We start from the raw sequence: 13,898 nt of genomic DNA, 5'->3' as shown, positions 1-13,898 counted from the left end.
TCAGAAGATCCATATATATATATATTTTTGTAAAAGCCCTGAGAGGAGAAAGAGAATCAAACAAAATGAATAGAAACAAATTAGCTGGACATGCAAACTAAGCTATGATTCACCCAGAGTTTAAACAAATCACAAATTTCACAGTTTAATATTGGGGGAGGGGCAGAACAACAAACAAACAATCCATGTCTCAACCTCACTAATGAAACGTGGCAAGGTCGTAGGGCTACAGGGCGCAGGAGGCGAGATAAAGCTTTACATCGACTGTGATTCCTGCGAGCCGAGCGTGCGCTCACTGCGCGCTCCGCCGCCTCCGCTGCGGCCTGCGTGCGCCACGGCCTCTCCACATCCGGGGAGCTTAGTGTGGAGAGTTGCAAAGGAAAAGAAAACACTAGAAACCCAAATAACAACAACAATGGAAATAACAACAATCATCATCAGAAAAAATGAAGGGATGCACGAACAGGTTTTAACGAAGCAGGTCCCACCAGGTATGCAGGGAGATGGGACCGTCAGCTCTGATGTGTATTCATCGAGAGCAAATGAAACTTGTTCTGAAACTGGTTCATACATCCCCATATAGTTAAAAATTATATATACCTCAACTTCTTTCCTTTCACATGCAAAGATACCACTTTTTGTTATTTTGAGAACACACATCTTCCTTTGAAGTCTGGATGGTTGGACTCTGGCCGCCAGAAACTGGTGAGGAAGGGGTCTGTGTGCCTGTCTGCACACTCTCTGAGGGAAGGAGGGTCCTGGGAGGGGGGGGGGGGGTCTGGGGATGTGAGGGAGGAGCAGCGAGGAGGCCCAGCGCTGGGCCTCAGGTGTCCTGGGGTCCCAGTGGCAGACAGGATGCCGAGACAGGCTCAGCTACAGTAGGAAGTGTATTGCCTGCTTAGGATGCTCACAAAAGAAAAAGAAAAAAAAAAAAAAAGAATCCTGCCTTTTTTGCATCCAGGGGTTCAGGTTATTTCAGAAACTGGAAACAAGTCTATCTTCAAGCACCAATCCCAAATCGCAGGAAGGTAAATATAAATCCATTTCTCATCTTCTATCTTGCATGTGCAGCTTTATCACCAGTAGTAGTATTTCCTCGCCTTGCAAATGACAGTAGCACACGCGGGTGGGCCTGGCTGGGTGGGCAGACACCGGCGAGCGGGCCTCCCCGCCTGCTCCCTCAGGAGCGGGGTGCGCGCACCCTCTCCCCCGCGCTGCTCCCGCCGGGCCGGAGGAAGGCTTGTCGGGTACAGTAGAAGAGCCCCCGCCGGGGGCAGGGAGCTGCGGGCGGGCAGACGCTTAACGAGGACCTGGGGCACCCGGGTCTCCAGGACAAATATTGCCCATTTGTTTCTGCTTACTGCAGAGACCAGCAAACTGATGAACTAAAAATAATAATAATAATAATATTAATAATATATATACCGAAGGGGAAGTCAGATACAGGACACCTGTGTATGTCCTCCATAGATTAAATTGACATGGTAACTCTTCTAAGAACAAAGGTCTTGGAACTTGAACAGGAACTAGTATGTCTAATGCTGAAAGAGCAAAACACATATGAGGTCGAAGCTAGAATCTGTCCTGGTTTTGGCTTGAACCAAACTGGAAACCTCCATCCACCACATCCTCAAAATCGAGGACCAAATTAACAGCTCCACCACATAGCAGATTAAAAAAGAAAAAGAAAAAAAGAGCAAGTTCTATATGAGAAATGAGCATCTCATCCATATTCCCTCTGGTAATTTACATGAAAATTCACATCATTTTCTTCCAGTTATTGGCTACGGGTATCCAAGGGCACGGTTTTCTTCTGCTTCCAGCTCACAGAACAAATGCTACCATCAGATTCGCAAGAACAAGCTCACACACACCAACCCAGAAGTGATGTTAATGCTTAAACAAAAAGGTCCTTTCCAATAATTCATTAAAATATTTGCTTTGTTTTAAAGTCATTTCGGGACAACACAACACCCAGGACGACACTGAAGGACTGGTAAGTAGTAAGGCACTCGAATCGTCCGTGCTGGCTCCCGCACGGCGCGTGTAAGGCTGTGGCTCCGAGAGGCCCTTCCCCCTCGCCTCCCCCAACAGCGGACAGGCACTGAGGGGACCTCCGGGAACACGTTCCGGAGCGGCTCCGCGGGCCTCCGCGGCGCTGGGCGCGGGCGCGTCACTCCACGCCCAGCAGCGGCGAGGCGGCGGCGGCCAGGCCGGGGAGGGCGGGCCTCTTGCCGTCCAGCTCCGGCAGGTCCTGCACGAGGGCCGCCGGGCTCCCGGGGTCGGGGTCACCCTGAGGCGCCTGCTCCGGGGGCGCGGCCCGGGGCGCGCTCCTGCCGGCCTCCGCCTGCCCGGCGCCAGCCGTCCGGCCCGCCGCCCGGTCCTCCCTGCGGCCGGCGTCCCGGGCCTGGCTCTCCCTGCGGCTCCGCGTGACGGCCACGTGGTTGCTGGCGGGCGCGGCCGCGTCCGCCTCGCCCTCCGAGACCGGGTTGTTGCCGCTGTGGGTGGACTCGCTCTCGCTGTCCTCCTCGCCCCGCTCGTCCTTGTCACTGTCCTTCCCGTGGTGCTTGGCGTGCCTGGCCTTCTGGTGGACACGCTGGTGGCGAACCAGGCTGTGCTTCAAGGTGAAGGTCCGCTCGCAGGTCTGGCACTTGTAGGGCCTCTCTCCTGCAGAATGAGGGACAGAAATGGTCCGTTAATGGGAAGGCCGCCGGGAACCGCCTCTCCGCTCCACACTAGCGCAGCCACGAGGGAAAGATGGGGGTAGGGTGGTGGCCCGGACAACCCCCTTTAGAAGGAAACCCTCTTATTTGTCTGAATTGGCAAAATGGGGAAGCAGGAATGCCGGGTGCCACCTCTGGATTCCTGCCCGTCATCCTGAGCCCGGGTTTCCACTCCCTGACCCGGAACCGGCGCCCCCGAGGACCGCGGTGGCGTCCTCCCTCAGGGACAGCCCGTTCCTGAGCTCGAGGACAGGGCACCTCCCAGCCAAAGCACGGGGCCTCCTGTTCTGAACCGCGGCCGCGGGGGCTTCTCTAGGCGCTCACGCCGGCCGGAGCCCAGGAGCCCTCGCTGGCGGAGGCCCAGCCCGGAACCCGGAGCCCCCAGGCGGGGCAGAACGGCGCACGGGGCGGGCAGTGTGTGGGGAGCAGAGGTGTGCACCCCACCGGCCAGGAGGGAGGAGGGAAGCCGGGACCAAGACCAGGGCCTGGGCTGGTGTGTCTGGGGGGAGGGGTGGCGATATGCTTGCGCTTTTGGCTCCAGGAGTGTATCCAGGTCTCCTTTCTACGGAACAGCCCTGCTGTGGGGTTTGCAGCCTGGTGAGTCTCGGGAGTGAGGACTGTGCAGGGCAGACCCGGACAGACAGGAAAGCCCCCACGGTGCCAACTTCCCACCTGAAGGTTAATAATGAGACAAACCCAGGTGCATCCAAACAGCACCTGTCCCCCTGCCTGTCCCCAGGCCACACCCCGCAGTCCCCTTCCGGGCTCAGGACTTGATGAGACTACGGGCCCCAAAGCCCAGCACGCATATCCTCCTAGACACTTATCCGAGAGGCCAGGCATCACCCCATCCGAGAGACAGGAAGCCTGAGGCTCAGAGGGACCGACCAAGGTGTTCTCAAGGACAGCACTGCGGAGGGACCACCCGCTGCCTCCCTGCAGGAGCCATGCGTTTAGGGCGCTGAGAGAACAGCTCGTTCAGTCCCTGGTTTACAGGCTCGCGGGCACGAGCAGGCCTGGCTAGTGCTCTGCCCGTTTTCCCTCCGGGGAGGGCTGCCTCCTGCCTGGGCAGCCCCCTTCGCAGGCTGGGACCCCCCTTCGCAGACCCCCCGAAAGACGCCAACGCCGGCCTGCGCTTACCCGTGTGGGACCGCATGTGCCGGGTCAGGTCCTGCAGAGACCAGAACCTCTTGTTGCACACGGTGCAGACCTTCTTCCTCTTGTCTGCCTTGCTGGACACACTTCTGCAGGCGTCTGTCTTTGGCTTCTTGTCATCGTCACTCTTCTCTGAGGACTTCTTCTCGGCCGTGCCCTCCCCATCGGAGGTGCCCTCAGCCTCCTCGCTCTGCTTCTCCGCGGAGCCTTCAGACCCGGCCTCCCCCTCGGCCGGGGGCTCGGGCTTCTCCTCTGGCTCCGGAGCGGGGGCAGTGGGCCCCGGCCCCGGCCCCTCGGCAGCCCCCCTCTCGCCCTGGCCCTCCTGCGGGAGCGGGCTCTCCTCCCTGGGCACCTCGCGGCCATGGGCCTTCCGGTGGCGGCTCAGGGTCCCAAGGAACTTGAAGCTCTTGCCACAGATGTCGCAGGCGTGCTTCTGGTCCTGCTGGGCCGAGCCCCCGCTGGCCACAGCCCCAGGGTCGCCCTCGGCCAGCTTGAAGCCCATCAGCTTGCTGGCGAGGTTGAGGTCCAGGCTCTTGTTGCTGACCGTATCTTCCTCGGGGCCATCTTCTTCATCCTCCTCCCCCTCCTTCACATCATGATTCTCCTCGGGCTCCGGGCTCTCCTCGGCTGCCTGCTCCTCCCCATCCATGGCCTCGGCTGCTCCCCGAGTCAGCTCCTCCACGGGGACCTCTCCTCGGACCTGGCTGGGCTCAGGGCCCCCCTCGGACCACGGCTGCTCTTTCTCCCGGGAGGTGAGGTCCAGCACTTCGCCTCCTGCAGCTGATGTCTCCACGTCTGACTGGCTGTCTGTGGGAGCAAGCACAGAAGCATGGATTGAAACCAAACGCCACCACACACGCCCCTGCCAACGGCTCCTTCGTGAATCTCAGCTGGACCCGCCCTGAATCATCACCCCTACATCCATCCTCGAGGGCCCAAAAGAATCTGGGGTTAATGTATAAAAGGAGAAAGAGCCCCCACATACACACAGGCCAGGCTCACGGGGCTGGCTGTGCCTCGGAAGCCCTGCCCCCCTTCCTGTACTGGCCGCAGGCGGCATCTGGTGCCCTCCCCTGCCACACACAGCAATGCTCAGGCCCCAGGAGATGTGAGCGACTGAGGGCAGCACAGACAGAAGGAATGGAGAGGGGAGAGGTGGTGCATTCCAGAGAGTCACAGCGCTAGGGAGGCTGAAGAAGCTGAGCTGAAAAAGCTATTTTTGAGTGCAGAGATCATATAAACATGCAACATACATGGGACTACCCCAACATGGTGTCTGATGACAAAACGGCCCAGAGCACATACTATGCACTATGGTCCACACTCTCACCCGATGCCTCGTTTCCAGGCGGAGTTCCAAGGCAAAGGAGACACAGGCACACCGCGGGCCTCCCTGGCTGCTGTCAGGACCCCACGGAGGGAGAGGAAGCACTTCCTGGATCTCGGCCTGTTCCTACCTGTCCACTGTCCATAGCAAAATCAGATGTGGACTGTCCATCAGTTTGTAAGGCCTTCTCGAGGGATGGCCCTGTGGTAACACTCAGGACACCACACGGGTGGCAGCATTTATCAGAAGCACTGTCTCCCTTCGGGACACAAGGGCCTAATGACCTTTACACTGTGTCTATGACAGTGAAGCTGTCTGCTGAGACCTACTAGCGACTATAACCAATGGCCAATTTATTAGGCCAATGACACTCCGTTTCAGAGCACGTACACCGCCACGGACTCTCCTTGATGCGACCACACGTACAGCCATGTCCACCCACACCCAGCACTCGGTCACCGGCTTCGTTATCTGCCACTGAGGGGGTCCTGGGGTGGGGTGTAGGGCTGGCACCCCACACCTGCCTGGGGCTTTCAGCTTCCGCACCGCCGTCTGCTCAACGCTCCAACTTACACCCCTTCTCTGTTTCATTCTGCCTGTATCTTTTGGCAGCCACTGTCTGAGTATCTCAAAGGGTTTCAGAAGAACACAAGTCATTATGCTGTGACTAAAATTTCTGACGATTTTTGAAAATTATTCATAAGTTTAAAGAGGAATCATGAGCTACACACCCCAATGTTGAGGCTATTTCTAAGGATAAGACAGTTGCTCATGTTCTTGAGTAATTCCAAAAAGGAGTATCTATTTAATGGATTTTGATGTAAACTCTACAATAAAAAAAATACTAAGTGCTCAGTTTCATATTTGCTGGCTTACTACTACTGTAGTAGTTACATTTTTAAAAAGAGGCTTAAATTCTGGCTACTTCCTTCTTGCCCCAGTACATTCAAGGTTTTCTTAATTATTAATATTTTTCACCAAAGAACATGGGTTATTTTAAAGTTTAACTGGAGACTATATTAAGATGAACGTAGAAAAAAATCATAATGAATTCTGAAACCAAACCCAAGTAAATATACTAAGGTCCCTGGGCCTTCCTTAGTGTGAATAATGGAGTGTTCGGCCACAGCCAGTTTAGCCTGTGGACTGAAGTGTCCCAGGTTCGATTCCAGTCCAGGGCACATGCCCAGGTTGCAGGCTCAATCCCCAATGGGGGGCGGGCAGGAGGCAGCCGATCAATGATTCTCTCTCAACATTGATGTTTTTATCTCTCTCTCTCCCTTCTTCTCTGACATCAATAAAAATACATTAAAAAAAAAAAAAAAAAAAAAAGAATGGCGCATTCACCCTAAATTCAATGAAAGGACAACTCACTTCCTCTGCTGAACAAGGAGGCTTGGCTGTGCTCTAGCAAACGTCCACTAGAGGGAGATTTTTGCAGGACCGCCCTGGGCCCTTCAAGTTCCAAGCAACACCAACTGATTTTTATTAGTGATCCTTGGGAACAATAGAACCTCCTCTCATCATTTCATGAATATCTGGCTCATAACAGCAGGTCCAATTCTGATCCCTGCCCTCCTCAGCCACCCACACTTCTAAATACAGGTAGCTGAAGCCTTTTTTTTTTATTTTTTATAAGTGATGCTACCTCCCTTACATACTTAGTTCTCTGTCCTCACCAGTCCCTCATTTGTGATGCTAAATCTAAAAAAATCGCTATGGGAAAGTGGAGATTTTTCATGCCAGCTTAACAATGAAATATCTACTGCCTCTCAGATGTTCCAAGTTACTCAGCCAAAGTGAAAAACGACCAGTCTGCACACCTCACTGAATGGGCAGGGGCGAGGCTGTTCAAGCTGCTGCCTGCACCACGGCTTCCCCTGCGAAGGCTGTGCTGAATGCCGTCCAACAGGCACTGGGCTTCCAGCCGGGCAGGGCGCCCCGTTAAGAAGGCGTTTGAAAACTTTCACATTAAGCTGATTTGGAAAGTCGTGTGTAGGTGCCCACAAAAAGAAGGCCCCTACAGGTATGGCCTGAGGGAAAAACGTAAGTATTCCCCAAGGGCAAAGTGGGCCAGGGTACCGCTGCCCACAAAAAAAAAAAAAAAAAGGTGGAGTGTTTGTTGAACTCTGAATGAGCAATTTGCCCCTTTAAGCAGAACTGCCCCCACACAGCATTTCAGCATTCCTTTGGGGAAAACCTAGGTGTAGTTTCGTGAAAAACCTTACGTGATGGAAAAAGTCAAGACTCTCATTATAAAACACGTTCAGGGATTTTAAGAAAATGCAACACAGGCGTATAAACCTAGAAAACCCCTCAAGAACTTCCCTGGTCATTTCCTGCCTTTGTTTTTTATGGTCTTCCTCTCAGGCCCTCTTGCAACTTCGTGGGAGGGAGCGCCTGAAGGAAACTGTCCCCCTCCATTATGCTCACCTGGTTTTAAAAAGCTCCCTGAAGCCAGGGAACTCACCTCCCCAACCTCTCCCCTTCCCTTCCTAAATCTCAGTCCTCTTTCTGAGCATGGGCTGGGACAATTAAACCAACCATATATTTTCTCTTGGCTGGTTTCACATTACAACTTGCAGTGAATTCTTTTTCCAGAGGCTTTTTCCTTTAAAGAAAACCTACAGGGCGGAGATGAGGAAGGACTCTGACAGAACTTGGAAAAACTAAACTCTTAACTGCAAATTTAAAAACTAAACCCACCACAATGTAAAACTGGTGCTGAACGGAAGCTAGGACATACATTCCAATCAGCGCGGAGCCTGTGCCTGAGACAGAGGGCAGAGTCCCAGGCCAGTTCCTCAGTGTGAACCGGAAGGGGAGCTCATGTGCATCTGCCATTCTTACCCTTTACGACCTGTCTGCAAACTCTGAAACCAAGGACACCCCTCACTGCCTGTTATTCACTTCTCTCCCTCCTTAGGCACCTCTGTGGGCAGAAGCGCAGCTGCTTCTAAGTCAGGCTGCCACCAGGCCCCTCAGCACGCGCTGCTAAGCATTAGAGCGACCCTCGTCAGCCAACGCGAGCTCTGACAGCGTCGCTGTGGCTTCCTGGGGGTCGAAGGTCATCCACCTCCTTTTGCTCAAGGGGGTCCACGTCATGGCAGGATTCCATGGGAGTCCACATCGTTACTCAAAGATCTTGGCAAATGATGTGGGAATGGAGGCTGGGCGTCTTTTTATACACTTTGGAGGGGCTGATTTTAAGAAAAGGGCTGACAGTTTAGGGGTTTGTTTCACTGGGGACTGGCGGGAGGTGTGGAGAAAGGCAGAGGTCTCCGGGTCAAATCCTCTTCCTGGATAAGCTACCCATCCAGATGCACCCTCCCTCAGTGACTGAGACAAGGATGGGGGCCTGGGGTTAAAGGCAACCCCTCTAGTCAAACTGACAGGGGGGAGGGACTCCCGGACACCACAGCGCCCCATCCCACCCAAGTCCGAGAGAGAGAAGCACGGGACACAATTACAACTCTAGAAAAATAAACACATTTTGAGGGAATGTCATCTGCTTCAAGCAGTGGGGGAACCTCAAGCTTCCAAAATTTGCAGAACTGATCCATACCTGTGAGACCGTTATCAACCAGTGGCCAGCTAGCTGTGTCTCAGTGACCTGCAGCAGCCCAGTTTTTTAGTTTTGGGGATGAGGGGTGCTAAACCCAAGTATTTGGAGGTGGAAAATGTACTGACTAGAGGACACGAGTAAATGCAGAAGCTGCCAGGGGGAAAGGCGGCAGGAGAGCACTGGGCAGCGTTAATTGCTCTGTGGGGGGCCGCAGGAAGGAAGCGCGTATCAGCACAAGAGAATCACCGGATCCAGGTCAGGCAGAGATGTGATTAAGGAAAGGACATGCAGAGTGCTTTTTCAAACAAGACAAAGTTTTGTTTTACTGGGAAGAGAGTTAATGCAAAGAAAAACACCCCACCCTCCCTGCCAAGGGCTGGGCATCCCTAGTTCCTGCAACACCCTGACATCTGTGCAGCCCATCCCTGCTCTGCAGAACTTGGCAGCAGAGGCTGGGGCTGGAGAAGACAACACCCCGAGCCTTTAAGTTTCACATCCCTTTCAGATGTGCTGTTACCAAGAGCTAAAACTATATATCCTTCCTCATAGCCACATCCAGCCGGGCCCACAGCCTGCACAGAGGGGTCTGCCGGGAGGGGATGGGGTGACAGATCTTCCCTACTAGCTCAGCAGAGCCTCGGGGGCACTGCCCCCGTCTCCCCCGTCTCGACCCTGCTGCATGCTCTGCAGGGCCCACCTTCTGACTGGAGTCCTACAGGGAAGAGGGGGAGGCCCGCATGCTCCGAGGGCCGACGTTTGCTAGGAAGTGAGCGGGGCTACGCAATGGGCTCTCCTCTGTCCCTCTCCTCTCCATCACCTGGAAGCACTACCTGTGCTATCATGGGCTCCAACATCACTCTCTTTTGCCTGGGGAATAAGCCCGTTTCTTCTCAGGGAACAGTTGGTAACTCCATGTTTGCGCAACTGGTGGCGTTCACAGTTAGATTTGGTAGAAAAGAAGGCATCGCATTTTTGACAAGGGAAGGGTTTCTGACCTGAAGCAGGAAAAAAAATAGATATTTATCTGGCTTTCTACTGCAATGAAAAAGAAAAGTTGCTTTTGATTCATTCTTCTGGGATTATTGGCATTTGCTTCCCCCTCCTCCACCCGATTCTTTAAAGAAAACAAATAGAACACATTAAAAAAAATATACTGAACACAAACAAGTCAAATGATCATCTTCCCTTAGTCTGAGCGGGATAGAATGACTTCAAAATACTAAAAGTTAACAATGAGACCAAGACACATATGTTTAAAGTAAAACAACAATATTACAATTAAAATCTTAAATAACAACAAAGAGTGAAGGGATTTTAGAGCACAGCAAGAAAAAACTGTAGTTTGTCACAAGACGACGACACAGCTTTTAATAATTTCTAGCATTGCAAGTACTACCCAGGCTGGGAAATCAGAGGGGACGCCCAGGCCCTCCTGCAGGAATCTGGAGCCCCTAGTATCTTTGGAGGGGTCTCCTCTTCCTGACCGAGGTGCTGGGCCTCCAGAGGAGGGAGGTGGCGAGTTCTGACTCTGCAGGTCTCCTCCTGGCTGACTTGATGAGCCACCCTGCAGTGACCTCTGCCCAAGGTCACTGTGTCCCTAGTCAGAGGAGGTCTGCTCTTTGTTCCTGCTCTAAGATCCTGCGAGCAGTAAATAAGTGACTAACATATCTTGAGTCCGTGCTAGGTCATGTGCTTCACTCACCAGCCCCTTCCCACCAACTCCACCACGGGGTCACCGGCTGAGAGCAGAGCATGCCCACTTTAATCCCCAGGAATCATTGCTATGGTTTGCCTATATTTTCATAAATAAAAATGAATGAATGAATGAATGAATGAATGAATGAATGAAGAAAGTATATTTTGTTTGTTTGCCTTTTCTCTCCTTTCATTTGGATTCCTTTTGAACTGTAAACATGATGTTTTAAAATGCAAGCCAGGCCCCTCTGCAACTTGTCCCTTGTTTGCATGAATGAAAGGGGAAAAGCAAGAACCAGAGCAGAAAGTGTGGACAGAAAGGAGGAAGAAAGGAGGAGGCGGAGAAAGGAAAGATTAGGTGACCTCAGGAGAGAGAGGATGGAGTCAATCATTGTATTATTGGACTCTTCTGTCTTCCCCAATCTCCAGATTCTAAGGTCCCAGTTTCTGAGTTTACATGGTAAAAGGTTTGCGTACTAACAAACAGGACTTCAGAGCTACAGCCCAGGATGCCTGTCTTGTAACCTTGGGAATACCACCATCAGACACACATGCTAAGAAATGATAGCTCAGCCAGTGGGGCTCAGAGATTGAGCATCGACCTATGAACCTGGAGGTCATGGTTTGATTCCCTGTGGGGGTAAATGCCTGGGTTGTGGGCTCAATCCCCAGTAGAGGCCGTGCAGGAGGCAGCCGATCAATGATTCTCTTTCATCATTGATGTCTTTCTCTCTCTCCCCCTTCCTCTCTGAATCAAGAAAAATATACTTTAAAAATATGACAGAAAAAATAAAAGACATGGAAGCAACCTAGACATCTATCAGTAGATGAATGGATAAAGAAAACGTGGTATATATAGTGTATATGTGTATATACACACGCATGCGCGCGTGCGCGCACACACACACACACACACACACACACACGGTGGAATATTACTCAGCAACAGAAAAGAATGAAATCTTGGTATCTGTGACAACACAGATGGACCTAGAGGGAATTTAAAATAAAACAAATGCATTAACAAAACAGAAACAGACCCACAGAAACAGAGAAAAAGCTGATAGTTGCCAAAGGGAAGGAGGGTGAGAGGATGGGAATAAAAAATAATCATAAAATAATAAAACAAACAACCAAAAAGGCATGTTACTAAACGCAATGCACGAATCCAGACTAGGAAAAAGTAGCTTAAAAGGACACTTGTGGGTTAACTGATGACATGTGATTAAGACTGTGGATTAGGAAAAGAAACCACCACTGAGACAGCTGTGCACAGAGACCTGGATTAGTGCAGGCACCAGCCCAGGCACTCGCTGCGATGCACACAGCAGTGCAAGAAAGGCCCAGCACCATCAGCTCCCAGCCCCACAACTCCGGGGGCGATTCATGCAGATCTCAGATCAGGGGTATGACTCAGCATCATGGGAACCACTGCCCCACCACGTTCCAGCATCAGCACTAACCAAAGAAAGGGGCGCTCATGCCCTCAGAGCCAAAAGACCCTTTCAGCAATGGTCCAAGTCACCAAGGAGCTTTTTAAAAATACAGATGCCTGCACTGATGATGTATTACAGAACTGTACCTCTGAAACCTATGCAATTTTATTAACAATGACACCCCAATAAGCTCAATAAAAATAAATTAATTTTAAAAAAGGAAAAAAGAAAGAAGAATAGATGTCTAGAATAACCAAAGACTAGGGAATGTGAAGCCTGGGAGTGGGATCCGGACCCAGGAACCCGGCACACACACTCGTAGGAGCTCCAGAGGGCCCACCGCCCAGCAGAGCCTCAACTGCCCTGAACTTTACCTCAGAGCCCAGTAGGTGTTTCTGCTAAAATTGGAAAAATGGCCTAAAAATAAAAACCACACTTTTGAGTAAAGACTAGTTTTAAAAGTATTTTAATGTTAATTGCATACCCTCCCATTATTCCTGCCTTTCACTAAAAATTGAAAACAATATTTTATAATTACTTGGATTCTGTTTTAAGTATGAAAAATATACTTTTCCTTTAACATTTTATTATCAGAAGTGAGATCAGACGAGAGGGAGAGAACTGGGCCGAGAGCAGACAAGTCAGAGCTCTATTAACTATGTTACAATTGTTACTTTCAAATACAACAATTGGTTTCTTGCTTCTACCTAATTCCATGCTTTATTCCGTAATATTCAAGTGGGTAAGTCTCTCACTTTTAAGCTGGTTTGGACAGCCAGGCTGATGTCCCATGATGGCACTTTATATTAATGCTAAATTCAGAGAACAAAATAGTGACACCAAAGTTACTGTATCACATTATGAGGATTCCCAAAGGACACTAACGGGAGTCTTTAAAGTTCACATTTCATTGCCAGTCTACGTTTTAAATAGCAGTGTGCTTTCCGATTGCATGGTAGAGGAAAATACGAGCCCTCCAGCATTTATATTGTACAGGTTTCAAACCTGTTCACTGGTGATCTATAATGGAAAGTGTCAAGTGATTTTATTTACTCGGTAAATGCCACCAATAAATGCTTTAAGAGGGGGTTTTAAAATGCACCTGTAACCACAGGAGTCACCGATGTGCCCAAGACCTGAGATGACCCTCCACCCTAACGTGACAAAAACCATCATCAGCCGAAACCGGTTTGGCTCAGTGGTAGAGCGTCGGTCTGCGGACTGAAAGGTCCCAGGTTCAATTCCGGTCAGAGGCATGTATGTTGGTTGCGGGCACATCCCCAGTAGGGGGTGTGCAAGAGGCAGCTGGTCGATGTTTCTCTCTCATCGACGTTTCTAGCTCTCTATCTCTCTCCCTTCCTCTCTGTAAAGAAATCAATAAAATATATTTAAAAAAAAAAAAATACCCCACAAACCATCGTCAGCCAGTTTCCACTCTCACAGAATAGTCAAAACAAGAGGAGAGAAATTTTATACCGAAAATACTACCTGACAGGCACCAGAGCATAGAACAGAAGAGTTAACACCGAGAATAAGGTTCATGATGCGACCTCACACCACACTCTCTCCACCCTCCGGGAAAGACCTGGCTCAGTTAAATGGCCAACACTGCCATTTAAGAAAGTTATAAGGAACCAAACACACGTGGTGCCGGCAGTGATTCACACACCGAGGTGTGCACATCTTACTGATTTTAAATGCAATGCCTGTGGCTCAGGAGCAGCAGGTAGGAGAGGCAAGTGGGGAGGGTCCTAGGCTGGTGAAGGAAAGGGGTAAGACCAATCAGGAGGAGGAAGTGAGGGAGCCAGGGATGCCTGCCTGTGGGAAATGGAGGGCAGCTGAAACCCTCAGGTCCCAGCCCCTCCCGCTCTGAGGAGGAAGGTGAGGACCGGGTGGGAGTGGACTGGCGGTGTTTTCCTGGCACTCACTCCTCCACCTGTGGCCCCAAAGCGCACAGAACGCTCACAAGGGGAAAAAGGAAGGAACTGTGCCCCAAA

General features: G+C 51.2%; 2 protein-coding genes across 10 annotated transcripts in view; one reads left to right on the top strand and one right to left on the bottom strand.

Annotated features, from left to right (window-relative positions):
• The window catches only part of LOC311618228 (histone-lysine N-methyltransferase SETMAR-like), a 407,000-nt gene that overhangs the window by 344,275 nt on the left and 48,827 nt on the right, over positions 1 to 13,898 (top strand). The gene's annotated exons all lie outside the window — the stretch shown is intronic.
• RREB1 (ras responsive element binding protein 1) overlaps positions 1,562 to 13,898 on the bottom strand; it is a 142,311-nt gene continuing 129,974 nt past the window's right edge. For 8 of the 9 annotated variants that reach the window (XM_084875597.1, XM_084875593.1, XM_084875594.1 and 5 more), the window contains 3 exons: positions 9,601 to 9,765; positions 3,864 to 4,685; positions 1,562 to 2,667 (listed from right to left, as the gene is read on the bottom strand). In XM_084875597.1, coding sequence (XP_084731723.1) covers positions 2,174 to 2,667; positions 3,864 to 4,685; positions 9,601 to 9,765 — 1,481 coding nt within the window. In that variant the 3' untranslated portion in view covers positions 1,562 to 2,173. The remainder of the gene's footprint in view (positions 2,668 to 3,863; positions 4,686 to 9,600; positions 9,766 to 13,898) is intronic. The other variant, XM_084875599.1, reaches the window with a different exon arrangement.

Source organism: Pipistrellus hanaki, assembly GCF_964339955.1.
Source record: "Pipistrellus hanaki genome assembly, chromosome: 2".
In the NCBI taxonomy this organism is placed as follows: Eukaryota; Metazoa; Chordata; class Mammalia; order Chiroptera; family Vespertilionidae; genus Pipistrellus; species Pipistrellus hanaki.
This window is presented reverse-complemented; position numbering and strand designations above follow the sequence as displayed.